We start from the raw sequence: 14,501 nt of genomic DNA, 5'->3' as shown, positions 1-14,501 counted from the left end.
TCCACATCGGCAGAGCCACCAGAGCACCTTGAATAGTCACAGCCCCCTCCCCCTAATTGTTGCCCTCCCCCTGCCCCAACTTGGGAGAAGCCCGATCAGCGAGGCTAGCGAGGATGTCCATGTACGAGGAAGATGAGCCATTCGACTTCGAGGGACGTAGCGGCGGTGTCGGGCACACCGGCGTGGCAAGCCTCGACACGATCATGCAGTCACTCAACAAGCGCTACGAAGTATACCAGCGTAGGCGTACTGCCATGACGCCGTTCGGCTCGCCAGGTGACCCCTCTATCCTCGTACCACCCGCCTCGCACTCCATCCTGGGCGACAGCGCGATCGTCAGCGGCATCTCAGTCAACGGCGGCGCTGCAGCGTCGCAGCCGCACGAATCTCCGAAGGAATCCATTGTCTTCCCTCGCGCGCGACCGGCCCCGTACTGGGAAGAGCGAGAGCTCTACATCGTCGCCGAGGGCCTATGCTGCTGTCTCAATGGCGGCATCAACTACCGGCTTCTGTGCGAGCAGTATCAGCGGGCACTAGAGGTCCTACTGACGCTAGTGCGCGAAGATCTGCGTCTGTGCGTGTCGAGCGATATGGAGCTGGTGCCAGGCGGCATGGCGAAGTCGTTTCTTGCGAAGCTCAAGGCGCTCTTGCAGGAATCCAAGCGCATGCTGGGCGAAGCAGGAGTGAACGTATCACCCCGGTTGGAGGCCATGATTGAGCAGCTGACCAGCGGCAGCAACATCAGCAGTAGTAGCGGCGGTGCTAGTCATGCCTCCCTGCACGCTGGCCACAACACCGCAGCCGCTGCTTCGTCAAGCCGCGGAGCGACCACACCGCCCGCAACGTCGATGGCATTCTACGCCGGACGTACCCCAAACTCGCCCACGATGTCGAACAGGCGACCCACGGGCACGAGCGGTGGCGGAGAGTCTGTATTCGCGACGCCCCCCACCGCCGCGAACCACAGCGACAACCTCCCCAGTCTGTACGCGCAGTCGTATTACGCTGTGCCACCACACAGGCGCCCACCTTCGGCAGGCATGCGCAGTGTCAACACCCGCGAAGGCGAGGTGGACGGCGGTATCGCGGCGGCTGCCAGACGACGGCCACCAATGGCTCCGCCAAGCCGCCCGCATCTAGCGTCCCCCGACAACGGATACCTGCAGCTCGGTCACCCTTGCGGTGGCAACGGAGATGGGTTGCCACGGCAGCAGCAGCAGCCGGCGGCGTCGTCGTCGTCCTTCGGGCACTTCCCCTCCGCGGGTGTTTGTAGCAGCACGCCGAACTTGGCGAACATCGTGGACAACCCGGTTGAGGGCCGCGGCAGAGCAGGCGGGGAAGGTGTCGGTGATGCAGATGTACGCAGCTCGCATGAAGATGGCGGCAGCATCAAGCGAAGCGGTGTTGGTTACCTGAATTCTTGGTTCTCGGGGGCCGCTCTGACACCGAAAATCAGTGGCAAGGCGTCCCCCATCACCCCAGCCGGACGTCCCCTTCAGCGCCAAGCACCGCCGCAGCTAGCGCCGGCAACCGTGAAGCAGCGTACCGTTACCGAGAGCACGTCGCCCATTCCCGCCACGCCCCCGTCGGATGGCGGCGTGCCAGGCGTTCATGGATACTCCCACGCAGCTATAGGGGACAGAGTTGTTGGCAGCAGCTCAGCCGTGAAGATGCAAGCCGATCTGCTGGCCGCAGAGGTACTTGGCGAAGACGCGAACGAAACGTTTGCCGCCCCAGCTCGGGTGCATGGTCGCCTTCGGCAGCTGGAGGCGCTCTACGGGGAGTTTTACGCGATGGACGGCATGACCCTGCTCATCGATGCTCTCGGCGTCGTCTTCACCCGCGAGTACGACCAAGGAACGGCGCAGCAACCCAAAAGCGCCTTCGCCGCCTTCCAGCAGGATGTGAACGGGAAGGTCATGCCAGTCCTGCAGTCGTGCGAGAGTCTGCAGCTCTACATCACCGACCTACAACCGCTGCGGAGCTCCTACCTCGCGAGCTGTCTGGCGCACCACGTGCGGCCCAACAGCACGGTCCTCGACGACCTCAAGAGCATTGATAAAGACCGCTCTGTGGAGACGATGCACTTGGAAGGGCTGCACCTGGGCGACCGCGGTGTGGTGGCGTTCGCCGAGAGCGTCTTGCCTCGGCTGTACCGGCTGCGTTGGCTGGACCTCAGCAACAATGATGTGAATGATAGCACGCTTGAGCCGCTCCTCCGCTCCATTCGCTACCACCCTTCGCTGGAGCGCCTGAACCTCTCACGCAACCCGCTGACCGACAGCGCTCTGCCGCTCCTGCTGCGCATCGCCCAGACGTTGCCGCGGCTATCAGTGCTGCTGCTGCAGAGCTGCTCCATGAAGCCGGCAACGCGGCAGATGGTGGAAGCAGAAGTGGCAGTCTCCGGCACGTGCGCGATGCCAGTGGCCGCGCACCGGTGCAGTTCAAAGCCCCCCACTCGCTCCAGCAGTGTCAGCATCGCGCTGAAGAGAGTAACCGCAGCCTCAGAACCGCTACCGGGACCGCCTTCGGGTCTGCCACGCCTGGCACCCCCACGAAGCGAGCGGCGACCCCGGTGACTCAAGTCCGCGGTGTGCGCTGAAGCGGTATCGAGCTCGCGCAGCAAGACCATCAAAGCAAGACTGCGCTCAGGGCAACGTTCCCGAGCAGCATGAGGAGTGGGGGCCTCCACGGTGCCCATCCGGTCTGGTCCGAGGGCGCTCTCATGCACGCCCTTTTCGGCCCGCTCGCCGCCCGGCCGTGTGATGCCTGGGGCCGGAGCAAACAGAGAGGGATGGGGAAGGGAGGCGTCGACTGGAGAGGGCTGCTGTTCCACTGGGTGCCGTCAAGGCGAAGATGCCCCGTTGTTGAGGAGGCGCACAGGGAGCGGGGGAAGGGGAGGGGGCTCAGCTTCTCTGCTTCGCACCTCTCTACTCGCCCGCGCCTGTCTCACCCACACACTCTCTTTATCTCACTTCGCTCCTCCTCGAGGGCCCTCGGCGGTATGTGTGGGGTGTGTGGCGTGTCTAGGGGAGGCGGGGTGGCGGTCTCCCCTGGAAGGTGAGGTGTAATGCGTCTGTATGGACGTCGCCAATATAAAATATTTCTTTTTCGTCTGCGTGTGTTGATGTGGTTCGCATTTGCCGAGCATCGTTGTCTTCCTCCTCCCTCACACTTTCTCAGTAGCAGGCCCTCTTCCCCACCCCGTCCTCAGCATCCCTCGATGCAATACATGTGTAGATGTATATATCATATATATATATGTGTGTGTGCGCGTGTGATGTCACGGCCTGCTCCTTGTTGAAGGGAGGCCCATCCGTATATACGGATCTTGCGTACATGCGCAGAGCATGTGCAGGGTGCCCGAGTGCGATCTATTCGCACGGAATGTGCCCACCAAAGGTAGAGAGCTCAAGCGAGAGTGTGTAGAAGGACTGAAGTACAACAACGGACATGTCTTCGTGGGTGAGGGGTAGGTGGCAGAGGCGGATGTGCTGCTCTTCAGCGCCGCTGCCGCCCTCCCCCCGCCATCCTCCTCCGCTTGTGCGTCACCATCACAGCTGAATCCACGTGCCCTCCGGCCCTTTAAACGCGCTCATGCACACTCCTCTTCCTCACCATCACCACCACCCCCTCCGCCGCGCCACCAAAATCCTTTCAGTTTTCCTGGGTGCCCTCTCTCTCTCTGGTCTCTTCTCTGTGCCGACTTTGCCTGTCCCTACACACACGACCCCCCACCGCGGATCCCTTGTGGGTGGTCCCTCTGGGTGGGGCGGTTGCTGCTGCAACGGCCCGCTTCAACGGGCTGGCGAACCACGCCGCTGGCCATGGACGAATAATCGTCGATGCGTCATATATATTACGTAACACGCATTTCATTGTCGACGGCGTTGACTGTCACGTACACAAACACACATACTGGTGTTAAAGAGCTCTGTGCTCGACGTATGCCACGCAGCCGCAGCAGCAGCAGCGGTGATGACGGCGGTGGCGGCAAACGCCGCGGCCGCTACGCCGCCGTGGTGGAGAAGGGCGAGAATGCGTGGAAGCGGGAGTGGAGCAGCTTCATGTCCGGCGTGAACCTCAAGCGACTGCGGGATGGCACTAGCGGCGTGGCGCTTAAGGCCTCCGCCGACATTGAGCGCCAGCTGGTAGCGCGTGAGGCGGCGTCATCGTCCTCGCCGGCTGCTGGTGCGCATGGCAGCGGGAACGGCGTGGAAGTGAACGATGACGGCATCCCTTTGGGGGCGATCGCCAGCCATGCCAGCTTCTCGTACCTGTTCTCCTCCCCAGCTGAGCGCCGCGCTGAGCGAGACGCGCGCGAGCGGGCGGAGTCGGAGCGCCGCCAGGCCCACAAGCGCGAACTCATGGCCAAGAAAGACCCCTTGAGCGTGTTGAGCAAGCATCAGCGCGCTATGCACGACGCCGAGCAACGCGGGCTGCAGCTCGACGGCATGACGCGGAAGGAGCGGCGTAGCTTTCTTCAACTGACTGTGACGGAGGCGCAGAGGAAGGCAGAGGAGCAGTCGCGCGAGTTCAAGCTGCATGACCTGATGGATGAGAAGCTGGCTTGGTACCAGCAAGGGCCTCACCCAATCGACCTCATCGCCGAGAAGCTGGTTCGCCGCAAGGCGGAGAAAAAGGCAAAGCAGCTGCGGCTCAAGTACAACTACCTGGCCCCGCACCCGTCCTGGCTCGCGAAGCGTGCGCAGCGCCGTCGCGAGAGCCTGCTCGTCGGTCTCGGCAAGCGTCTCATCTTTTCGGAGAGCGTGACAGGCGAGGACAAGGACGACGATACAACTGTCCCGACGAGCGAAGTTATGGTGACGGACCCGCTGCACCATCTAACAGTGCCATTGAGCGAAATGGGGCGGCTGCTCGGGCAGCAAGGTTCCGCGTCGCTATCTGCAGCTGCCGCCGCGGATGCGGATGCATTGGTGACAGTAGCAGCTGGTAGCAGCAGCGGCGATGACATTGAAGACGTGAAGGGAGCGGACGAGGAGGGGGCGCAGCACTTGGGTGGTGAAGTCGGCCGCGGGCACCGAGGTGACGTCACGGCCACTCGGAAGAAGGCTGTGTCTGCTTCATCTGCTGCCTCCAGCGCTGGAGGATGTAGTAGCGCCTCTCCAGGGAAGTGCGCTAGTGGTGAGGCAGGCAATGACGGCGTCGACAATGACGCGGCACAAGTGCGACTGCCGGACGTCGTGGTGCTGCAAGATCCGTCCCGCATCGCCACATCGTTTGTGCGCACCGTGGCACGGGATCGCACGACGGCGTTGGCGATCCAGCAAATAAACCGCACGACGAACTTCCTGAGCTCGGGATTGGTGAAAGGCCCCAGTCTACGCCCGGAGGATGCGCTACCGGGCAACTGTCTTCCCTCGCGAGGGCTCGGCACACCTCCGGCAGCGGCGGCGTTGACGCCCTCGCCGAAGAACACTGCCGCCGCATTGAAGCAGGATTCCGCCGCAGGCGGCGCCAAGCATGCTGCGGCCACCTCGAGGCGCTCCTCTGCCGCCAGCAGAGGCCGCGAGCGTGTGCGTGTGGCGGATGGTGAGGAAGAGGGCGGCGAGCGTCGTCGGCACCGTCGCGGCGCGGACGCGAGTCCCGCGGAGTCGCAAACGAAAAAGTCAAAGCATACCACATCGCCGTCTCCACGCCCACGCGGCGCGCGCGCCCCCACTAGCCCCGTGAAGTCACCAGCCGCGGTGGCCCTTCGAAAAGCCAAAAAGGTCAAGTGAACTCAAGAAGCTCGAGTAAGATGAAGAGACAGCGAGCGAGCAGCAGATAGGATTGAGGTGATGCTGATGATCGCGTTGCCGCTGCCGAAGCATCACCGCCTCTTGCCTTTCCCCTCACCGCGAGTCCTCTTTCTCTCTCCCTCTTCACAGTCCACCGTGGCAACACAGCGCGCGTCCGCACATGCGTGGATGCGCGTATACGTGTTGTATGCGGCGCTCTCGAGCCATTCTTTTGTTGCTGTTGCTGGGTCGCCTCGCGTTGTGGCGATTAACTACACATCACCACCACCACCACCCTCTCATCCTCCCCCTCGACTGCAAAGTCGACGCAGGATGATGGCAAGAGACGCGCGCGCGTGTGCGTCCAGCTGTGCGTCCACCCTGGCTGATGCCATGTGGAAGAGATGTCATGAAGTGCCTCTCCTAAGGCGGCCCCCTGTGCGTCCATCCGCACATATGCTCGTTCTCCCCTTCCTCCCTCTGCTGCTCTGCCGCGCACCCTCATGTACATGCATACACGTATGTATACGTGTATAGCTCGCGACACGTCAAGCACCTCGTACAGAACCATCATCGCTCCTCCTGCTGCTGACGGGCACGAACACAGCTGCGCGGGGTGCATGCATGCAGCGCATAAAGGGCAACCTAAAGCACTGGCACTGCACATAGAGAAGGCGAGACGCCGTACACGCGCTCGCGTCTGGGGCATTGCTAGAGGGTCCGAGTGCCGATCAAGAGAGGCCCGATGTTTAAACAGCGGGATAATGAGTACCACCCGCCCATGACGGTTGACCCATCCGGCGGCGGGGTCACCACATCCGCCGGTCTCTTTAGCGAGGTCGGAATGGGCAGCGTCGCCAGCCCGTTTCTCGGCGGTCCGGCTGTCGCCGCAGGGTCGCGCAAGCGCGGGCGCGATATTCGCGGCCTGGACCGCTTTCGCACCGTTGTGTACGGCGAAGACGGCTTCCGTCGCCTGCACGCCATGGTTGCGCGCAATCCCGTCCTCATGTACCCTCCAGACGGCATCGAGGCGGCCCGCGCGCGTGTGATGGTGCGTAAGGCGGAGCTGCAAAGCCAGTTGCGGAGCGCGCTCGGCCACCGCGAGCATAATCACGGCCCGGCCGACGATGGCGACGAAGATGTGTTTGCCCTGTTTGAAGCCCGAAGGCGCGCCGAGAGCGATGCGCGTCCTGCCACAGAGGACGAGGAGGTGCCACGGCAACCTGCCAGCGAGCACGCGCCACCGCCCTCGAGCCTCGCCTCGATCCGTCAAGACGAAGAACTAGCCATCTATCACCACAAGCAGCTGGACAGCTACCTGCGCCTCCTGTACGAGTTCAACCATGCCACGTTTGTGAAACTGCCGCTGGAAGACACTCTTCAGCTGCTGTCGCGGTGCGGCAAGGAAGCTGTCGCCCACGTCGTCGAATACGAAACGCAGGTGCGGCTGCGTCGGCAGTCGCGCATCAGGGATCTGAACGAGCTGCGGCAGGAGCAGGCGGCGCTGGAGGAGCGACGCCTCGCTATTGAGGACGCCGAGCAAGCCCGACTTGTGCAGTCCGCCGAGCTGCGCCAAGCACAGCTCGACCTGGAGCTGGACAAGGGTGTCGTCAAGGCGGAGCCGCCCGATGATGGCAGCGCGGACGAAGATGTAAAGGTTATTCTCGAAACGGCCGCGCCATCCGTGGACTTTGCCTCCCTCCCCGCCGGCGACAGCCCGGAGGAGTACATTGACGGGATAGTAATGGCGGTGGAGGATGAGGGCATCCACTACACGTGAGCGACCACGCCCCTCCCCCCCCCCTCTTACTCCTCCTCCCCCTCTCCATCTGAATTGCCGCCGGCGCCTTCTCCGCTGGGCGGCTTGTCTGCATGCTTCTGTCTCATAGCCGCTGTTGAGGAAGCACGCCTTGGGCAGGTGAGGATTGTGACAAGGCGGAGCGATGCGTGGCGCGTGTGCGTGTATGGCACCGCCAGGCTTGGCGATATTTCTTTTCTTTGTTGGTGCCCGTATCTGCTGCTGTTCACCTCTGCCAAGTGTGGGGCGTGTACATGTGCAGTTTGCCTTCCCGCCCTCTGGGGTCTCTTCGACACACCTGTCCACATGCGACGCTGTCCCCTACCACAGTGCTGCACCTTTGACGGGGCAAGGAAGACGTCTGTCATGTGCTTTTCGTGAGTGCGCGCTGCAGGCACGCCCACGCACACGCACAGCACTCTCCCTCCAACACACATACACACCGTCTCGCACACCACCACCACGACCCACCTTTCATCGCGTATTTGCGTCGGCATGCGTGTGCTTGTATGTGCGTGGCTGCACGTGGAAGACTTGCCATCTTGGCTCTCTTCTCTCTTCTCTCCCCTGCACCCCTGCTGCTTTCCCCCCAACCCCTCCCTCCACCGCTCTCTCCCTGTCACTCCTTGATCACGGGCGCTTGCACCCCCTTCCCTCCTCTCCCCCTCTGTGCACGGATGTGTGATGGGCACGTTGCGTTGTGTTCGGCTGTGTGTGTGTGTGTGTGTGTGTGTGTGCATGACTGCGGCTCGCTCGTAGTTGTCTCCAACGCCGTCTCCCGCACGCTCTTCTTACGCGATTTCCTTTGTTGTTTTCCGCCCTCCTGTCACCTCTGTCGCTCACCGCCGCCCCTTCGCGCGACTCCATGTCAGGCCAGATATTTCTCTATATCTCAAACGGGCGCACCCTGTGGGTGCCGCGTCACACGGCCTCGCCCACCGAAACGAAGCCGGTGTGCATGCTGAACTACGTGACACCGATGGAGCTGTCTCGGTCCTTTTACCTCTTCGACTACGCGGTGCAGGTGGTGGAGAACGCACAGATGGCAGCCATGAACCCGAACGCGAAAACACCGAACGAGGTGCTGGCGGCGGTGAACGACTTCCGCCGTGTGTGCGCCGAAGATCAAAACTTCCTTCTCCAGCGCTGCTACAACTCGCCTGCCCAGCAGCAGCAGCAGCAGCAGCAGCCTCAGCAACAGCAACCTCAGCAGCAGCAGCCTCAGCAAGTGAACGCCTACCCGACTCCTTACTCATCCAGTCCCTCCCAGCAGCAGCAGCTGATGATGTCGTCCGCGACCACGTCAGGCTACGGCGGTGGCAGCAACAACGCAGGCGCCGCCGGAGGTATGGACTCGGCAGCCCTGCTCACGCAGTTGCTGCAGCAGCAGCGCCAGCAGTCCCGTATGATCAGCGGCGGCAACACGAGCAACCAGGGCTACCAGGACAACGGCGCCGGCGGCGCCTACGGCTACAACAATGATGGCCGCAACTACTACGGCGGCGACCGCGGCCGTGGTGATCGCCGCATGCACGGTAACGCTTACGGCAACAGCATGGGCTACTCGCAGAACATGATGATGATGCAGGGCGGGATGCCTCGGCCGCAGCAGCCGATGATGATGGGCTACAACAGCATGAACCCCTACGGCATGGACCAGATGATGATGTATGGTGGCGGCCCCGGCCAGATGTACCCGAACGCGCGTGGTGGCAGCGGGCGCCGCAGCAACAACTACGGCGACCCCATGATGATGATGGCGCAGCAGCCCGGCATGTACGGCAGCCGCCGCGGCATGGGTAGCCATTCGCAATCGCAACAGCAGTCGCGGATGGGCGCGACGGTGCGCAACGAACCGGAGCCGATCAACCTCGACGGCGTCACAGTGCCGGAGGAGATCAAGACGGTGTACATGAACCCCGCGCAGCAGCTCGTGATCGCGACGATGCCGGGCCCGCACATGACGGTGTGGCTGCGCGAGCACCCCTTCCCGACGGACCTGCAGGACAAGAAGTTTGTCTTTGGGAAGAAGGGCATCTGCCTGATGCTGAAGGCATCCTTCGAGGAGGTGAAGGGCAGCAAGCCTGTGGAGCTGTTCCCGAAGCAAATCTGCACGCACTTCTTCATCTACGGCTACTGCTCGCGTCCCAACTGCTTCCACGAGCACCACAACGAGGATCAGCTGCGGGAGCTGATCGCGGCGCGGCATGTGCAGCTGAAGGCCATGACAAAGGCTCAGCGCCACCAGCTTATCGACGAAATCGAGAAGAAGGAGAAGGAGGGCCTCGCGGCGGCGGCGGCTCACCGCGAGGAGCGAGAAAAGAAGCGCGCTGAGGCAGCTGCCGAGCGGGAGGCGCGTCGTCAGCAGCGGCAGCAGCAGCTATCGCAGCAGGGTCAGATGTACACCTCCTCCTCTGCACCCAACACACAGCCGAATCCGTCGCAGGACATCGGAAGCGACAACGAGGACGACGACGCCATGACGCAGGGTGGGGCCGGCAGCAGCCAGCAACGGCCTAGCGCGAACCCGTCAGTGGTGGACATGATGGCGAGCAGCCCCTCCCAGGACCACCAAGCCGTGTCGGCGGGGGCCGGTGAGGCGACAGCAGAGGCCTCCAAGACGCCTTCGAAAAGTGACGTCGCTGCGAAGCTTGGCATCACCGATAGTGATGACGGAGACGACAACGATGGCTCCTCCTCGTCCGCCAGCGGCAGCAGCTCCACGAGCAACACAAAGGCTAAGGCAGACGTGGTGGAGGCGTCGGCGGCGGATGAGGACGAGGGGGACGCCGAAGAGGAACACGACGATGCCGAGGATGAGGAGCAGCAGGAGGAAGAGGAGGAAGAGGATGCCAAAGCCAAGAAGTCCAAGGCGAAGAAGCCGGCACCGAAGAAGCGTGGCCGCGCGGCCGCGCCGAAGAAGGCAACGAAGCGCACTAAGAAGCAGTAGCACTGGCGCGCCCGTATGGCGGAAAGGCGGTTGTCAAACGCTTTTTGGACGCTTTCCCTGTGCACGCTGCCGTCTGCCTCCCTTCCTCACCCTACGATCGGCCCAACAACCAAACACACACACGCTCGGCATCAACATGAACCTCACGTCTCCGCGCGCGCGTGTGTGTGTATGTGTGTGTGTGTGTGTGTGTGTCTTTGTGCGTTCCTCAGCTCCCTATTTTCTTTTGCTACACCTCGGTGAGACTCTTCCACTCCCCACCCCGCCACGTGCTGTCGCCACCGCCCTCTCACAGCCACCACCCCTCTTCTTTGGTGCCGGCTTTGTATTCCCCCTCGATTCCGTCGTGCACCCGCTGTCATCGTCTCCCCGTTCTCATGAAGGGCGAGAGTGAACCGGATGCGGCAACAGTCGAGGCGGGCGCAGGAGCAGCGCCTGGACAGGGAGAGGGAAGGAGAGGGTGCGTGGGCGTGGGCGTGGGCGGACATGTGAGCAGAGGGGGAGTCGGCTGGCCGATGCGTCAGCGTTTTCGAATAGATATGCTTTCTTGGCTTGTTTCCTTTACTTCTTGTTGGGCGTGTGTGTGTGTGTGTGTGTGTTTGTGGCGATGCTCACGTCGTTGTGCGTTACTTGGCTCTTCCCTTCCCTGTTGCTAGTTTTCTCATTCCTTGCTTCATTGTCTTCTGCAGCCCTCCCCCCCCCCTCCTCCTCCCTCTCCTCGCGGTGATTGTGTGAGAGGGCGCGGGAGGGAACGACGATGTGGTGCATGTGTGCATTCACTCTTGGTTGCACCTGTGATGGCGGCTGTGGTCGTTATGCTTTCTAGTAGCCCAACCTAATGTGGAAGTATGTACTTTGGGCGAAGGGGCAACGCCGTCGTCGCTGATGGGCACGTGCGCGCGCGTCGTTGGCTCGCCTGTCTGTATCTCTGTCGTAGAGTAACTCGCCGTGAAAGCGAAGGTCTCCCTCTGTCTGTTGCTGTGTGTGTTTGGGTGTCCGGCTCGCATGCGCCCAACGCGCGTGCAAGGGTGGGGAACGCAGCATCGGGCGTGCGTGCGCGCGCCTTGCAGTGTGTGTCTGTATCTGTGTGTAGCCTGATCGCTCCGTTTTATTTATTGGTCTTGTTGGGCGGGTTTCTGTCGGCGTCGGGCTCGCGCACGCGAGCGCTCTCTCTCTCGTCTTTATAATGTTGTGGTTCGCCGTGGTGAAGCTCTTCTTAACGTAATGCTGTTGTGCTTTCCATTTCTCGTGTGTGGGTGGGAGGGTGCGTGGGTTCATGTGTACTCCAGTGGAGGAGGAGGAGGTGGTGGTGCTGGGGAGGGGAAGGGAGGGGAGGAAGGCTGCAGGATGGTGTTTGAAAGAGTTCGAGCGCGTTGGTGAGCCTCATCCGCATCCCTCCTTTTCTCTCTCTACAGATCCATCTCTCCTGCAATTGGATTTCGACTGTACAGTGACCCGCTCACGCGCACAAGCACACACGTATGATGCCGTGGATGCAGCCGATGGTGTGCTCGTGGCTGACGCCTTTTCGGCATCGTGCCGACGCCTGCCGCACACACACTCGCACCGGGCATGCGTACGTTTCTTTCTCCACGGGCACTCATCATAACTGCAATGACGCACACACACACACACACTCACTCACAGGTGCACGCCTACGTACACATAGCACACACAGGCACACGTGCAGGTGCATTACCTGTCGGTGACACACAGGCGGGAGGAGGGGGTAGTGCCGGCGCAAGCCCGCACGTGCAGTGGCGCGAACACCATCACGCTCACATCCACTCGCCCCACTACCATTGAGGGCGTTAACGTATACGTTAGAGGTGCGGAGGCATGCTTTCACAGCGCTACACTGGGGGTGTCGACATCACAACGCCTGCGCGCAGGGATTGAGGGAGGTGGCGGAGTGGTGTGGAGGAAACAGGGAACGAAGTGTGTTGCGTGCGCGCCTGTGGGTGCGGTGTGCTTCGCACCTGCATATTCTATCCATCACTGAGTGAGCAGATCAACATAAGGACGCACCTGCGCACACACACAGGTGGCACGCCCAAACCAGCACAGTGTTCCCCCTTTAGCTAGCCCCCTCCACTCACCAGCCACCACCACTCAGCCCTCCCTTGCCATCAAGACATCGGACGTCTCCATCTCTCCCTCTCACTCTCGTCTAGCAGGAACGCATGCGCCCGCACACGCGCACGTGCAGAAGCACCTCGCTGCACTCGCAAGATGCTGGAGGACGAGCCAGAAGAGGAGAGAGGGGGACGTGTTTCTTTCCTTTTCTCTTGCTGGTGAGCGTATGCGGTGACTGGGCGAGCACGCCTCACCTCCTAGCAGCCCTCCACGCGCGCGCACGCGCGCCCCACCTACCCACCGAGAACCATATCTTCACGCACCATCCCCTCTACATACATACGTCTACATACCGTCTCTGCTGCCCACACACTCACCCCACCCACCCCACCCCAACTACCGCCTCTCTCTCCCCCCTCCTCCCCCACCGCCGCCGCCGCGCGCTCTTCGAGGGACCACCTCTTCTCTTGCTTTCTTCGGCCTCGGCGCTATCACTCTTGTCGTTTTTTTCTCGCTTGTGCGGCCACTAACGCACGCGTGCTTCGTCACCTGCGAGAGCGGTGCCAAACTGCTTTCCCTCCCTCCCTCCTCCCTACACGCACGCACACATCGGCGCACACACACACTCGAATCTTCAGTCCGCGCTTGGACGAAGACCTTGAACCGACCTTTAAACAGAGAGCCTCCTCACACACACACACACACGCACACATCCCCCCCCCCAACCTCCTCTCGCTCTCATCACAGCGTCGTTCTTCCCTCGTATTCTCGCAACAACCAAGGCGAGTGCGCACATCCGCGAACTCCTCGGCAGCATAGAGGAAAGGAGAACGGTGAGAGGATGGTGGCACTCACGGGCAAATGACAGGTATAGAGGAGAGGGGCCACGACCCCACCACCACCATCACCGCAGCAGCAGCACGAGAGGGGCACACGCATGCACGGCGACTCACATACCCGGCACACACGCACACAGGTGAAGGGCAAGTGCCCTGTAGCGGAGGCTGTCGGCGAACAATCCCACATTCATCGTCTCCTACGCCCCCCCCCCTCTTCTGTCGTTTCCCTTGCAGCGGCTCGGTGGGGGCCTTTCTTACAACCGAAGCCCTACAGTCCCACGCCACCGCTGCCCGCCCACACCCACCCTTCGTGCTCGGTACTGGTGATCTCAACTCCTGCTGCTGCTGTCGCTGCCGCTGCTATCAAGCTAACCGCTTCATTTGTTTCTTGCTTCCGCCTCGTTCACACAAGCACAGAGGCATACTCACATCAGCAGCAGCGCCTACCCTGCTTGCTGGGGGGAGGCCCCAGACACATACGCCCTCGCGCGTGCGTGCGCCTCCTTCGGTGCTGTTGCTGTTTTCGAAGAGAGGTATGCAGATGTCTGTGTGTGTGTGCGTGTGTCTCTACGTGTGTGCGTACGCGGGGAAAGGGGCAGCGGCGCACAATATGAACCCACCCCATGAAGATGGACGCCAACCACCGAAACATACAGCAAGCAGAAGGCAAGAAAGGAAGAGGCACGTACACCGCGCACGTCTTTCGAAGGTTCACCTCTCTGTCTCCCGTTCCTGCCCCCCCCCCCATGATTGAGCTAGGCGGCACACCTGCGTCGGTGGCTGTGCCCTCCGCCCCCTCCTCTTACTGTCCTCCTCCTCTTGGCGATGCCTTCGACTCTTCTCCTCCCTCTTCCTCTCCTTCACTTCCTCTTGGTTGGCGCACGTCCCCGCACCCCACCCCGCTCATCCACCCACACGCACACGCATGCGCGCGTGCACGTGTATGTACGTATAGTAGGCGCGAAAAGAGTCGGCTTTCTTTAGCAAAGCAGGAGAGAAACAGCAGCAGCGGTACTCCTCCCTCGCGTATCTCCAAGTTTCCGCCTGTGATTGTGAGCTGCCGTACGTGTTTCGCGCGCGCGCGTGTGTGTGTGTGT

The 14,501-nt window shown here is 61.9% G+C and overlaps 4 protein-coding genes across 4 annotated transcripts; all 4 read left to right on the top strand.

Annotated features, from left to right (window-relative positions):
- Positions 1 to 113: 113 nt before the first annotated feature.
- LDBPK_130800 (hypothetical protein, conserved) lies at positions 114 to 2,579 on the top strand (the record flags this gene model as incomplete). The annotated part of the gene is made up of 1 exon (XM_003859243.1): positions 114 to 2,579. The coding sequence occupies one exon, from the start codon at positions 114 to 116 to the stop codon at positions 2,577 to 2,579; it is 2,466 nt and encodes an 821-aa protein (XP_003859291.1).
- A 1,266-nt stretch (positions 2,580 to 3,845) lies between these two features.
- On the top strand, positions 3,846 to 5,741 carry LDBPK_130790 (hypothetical protein, conserved; the record flags this gene model as incomplete). The annotated part of the gene is made up of 1 exon (XM_003859242.1): positions 3,846 to 5,741. The coding sequence occupies one exon, from the start codon at positions 3,846 to 3,848 to the stop codon at positions 5,739 to 5,741; it is 1,896 nt and encodes a 631-aa protein (XP_003859290.1).
- Positions 5,742 to 6,486: 745 nt separating this feature from the next.
- Positions 6,487 to 7,521, top strand: LDBPK_130780 (hypothetical protein, conserved; the record flags this gene model as incomplete). The annotated part of the gene is made up of 1 exon (XM_003859241.1): positions 6,487 to 7,521. The coding sequence occupies one exon, from the start codon at positions 6,487 to 6,489 to the stop codon at positions 7,519 to 7,521; it is 1,035 nt and encodes a 344-aa protein (XP_003859289.1).
- Positions 7,522 to 8,404: 883 nt separating this feature from the next.
- On the top strand, positions 8,405 to 10,489 carry LDBPK_130770 (hypothetical protein, conserved; the record flags this gene model as incomplete). Its single annotated transcript, XM_003859240.1, has 1 exon — positions 8,405 to 10,489. The coding sequence occupies one exon, from the start codon at positions 8,405 to 8,407 to the stop codon at positions 10,487 to 10,489; it is 2,085 nt and encodes a 694-aa protein (XP_003859288.1).
- Between the last annotated feature and the right edge of the window lie 4,012 nt (positions 10,490 to 14,501).

The sequence above is a fragment of the Leishmania donovani genome, chromosome 13, assembly GCF_000227135.1.
Source record: "Leishmania donovani BPK282A1 complete genome, chromosome 13".
Lineage (NCBI taxonomy): Eukaryota > Euglenozoa > Kinetoplastea > Trypanosomatida > Trypanosomatidae > Leishmania > Leishmania donovani.
Note: the sequence above shows the minus strand (reverse complement) of the source record. Positions and strands in the feature narration are given on the sequence as shown.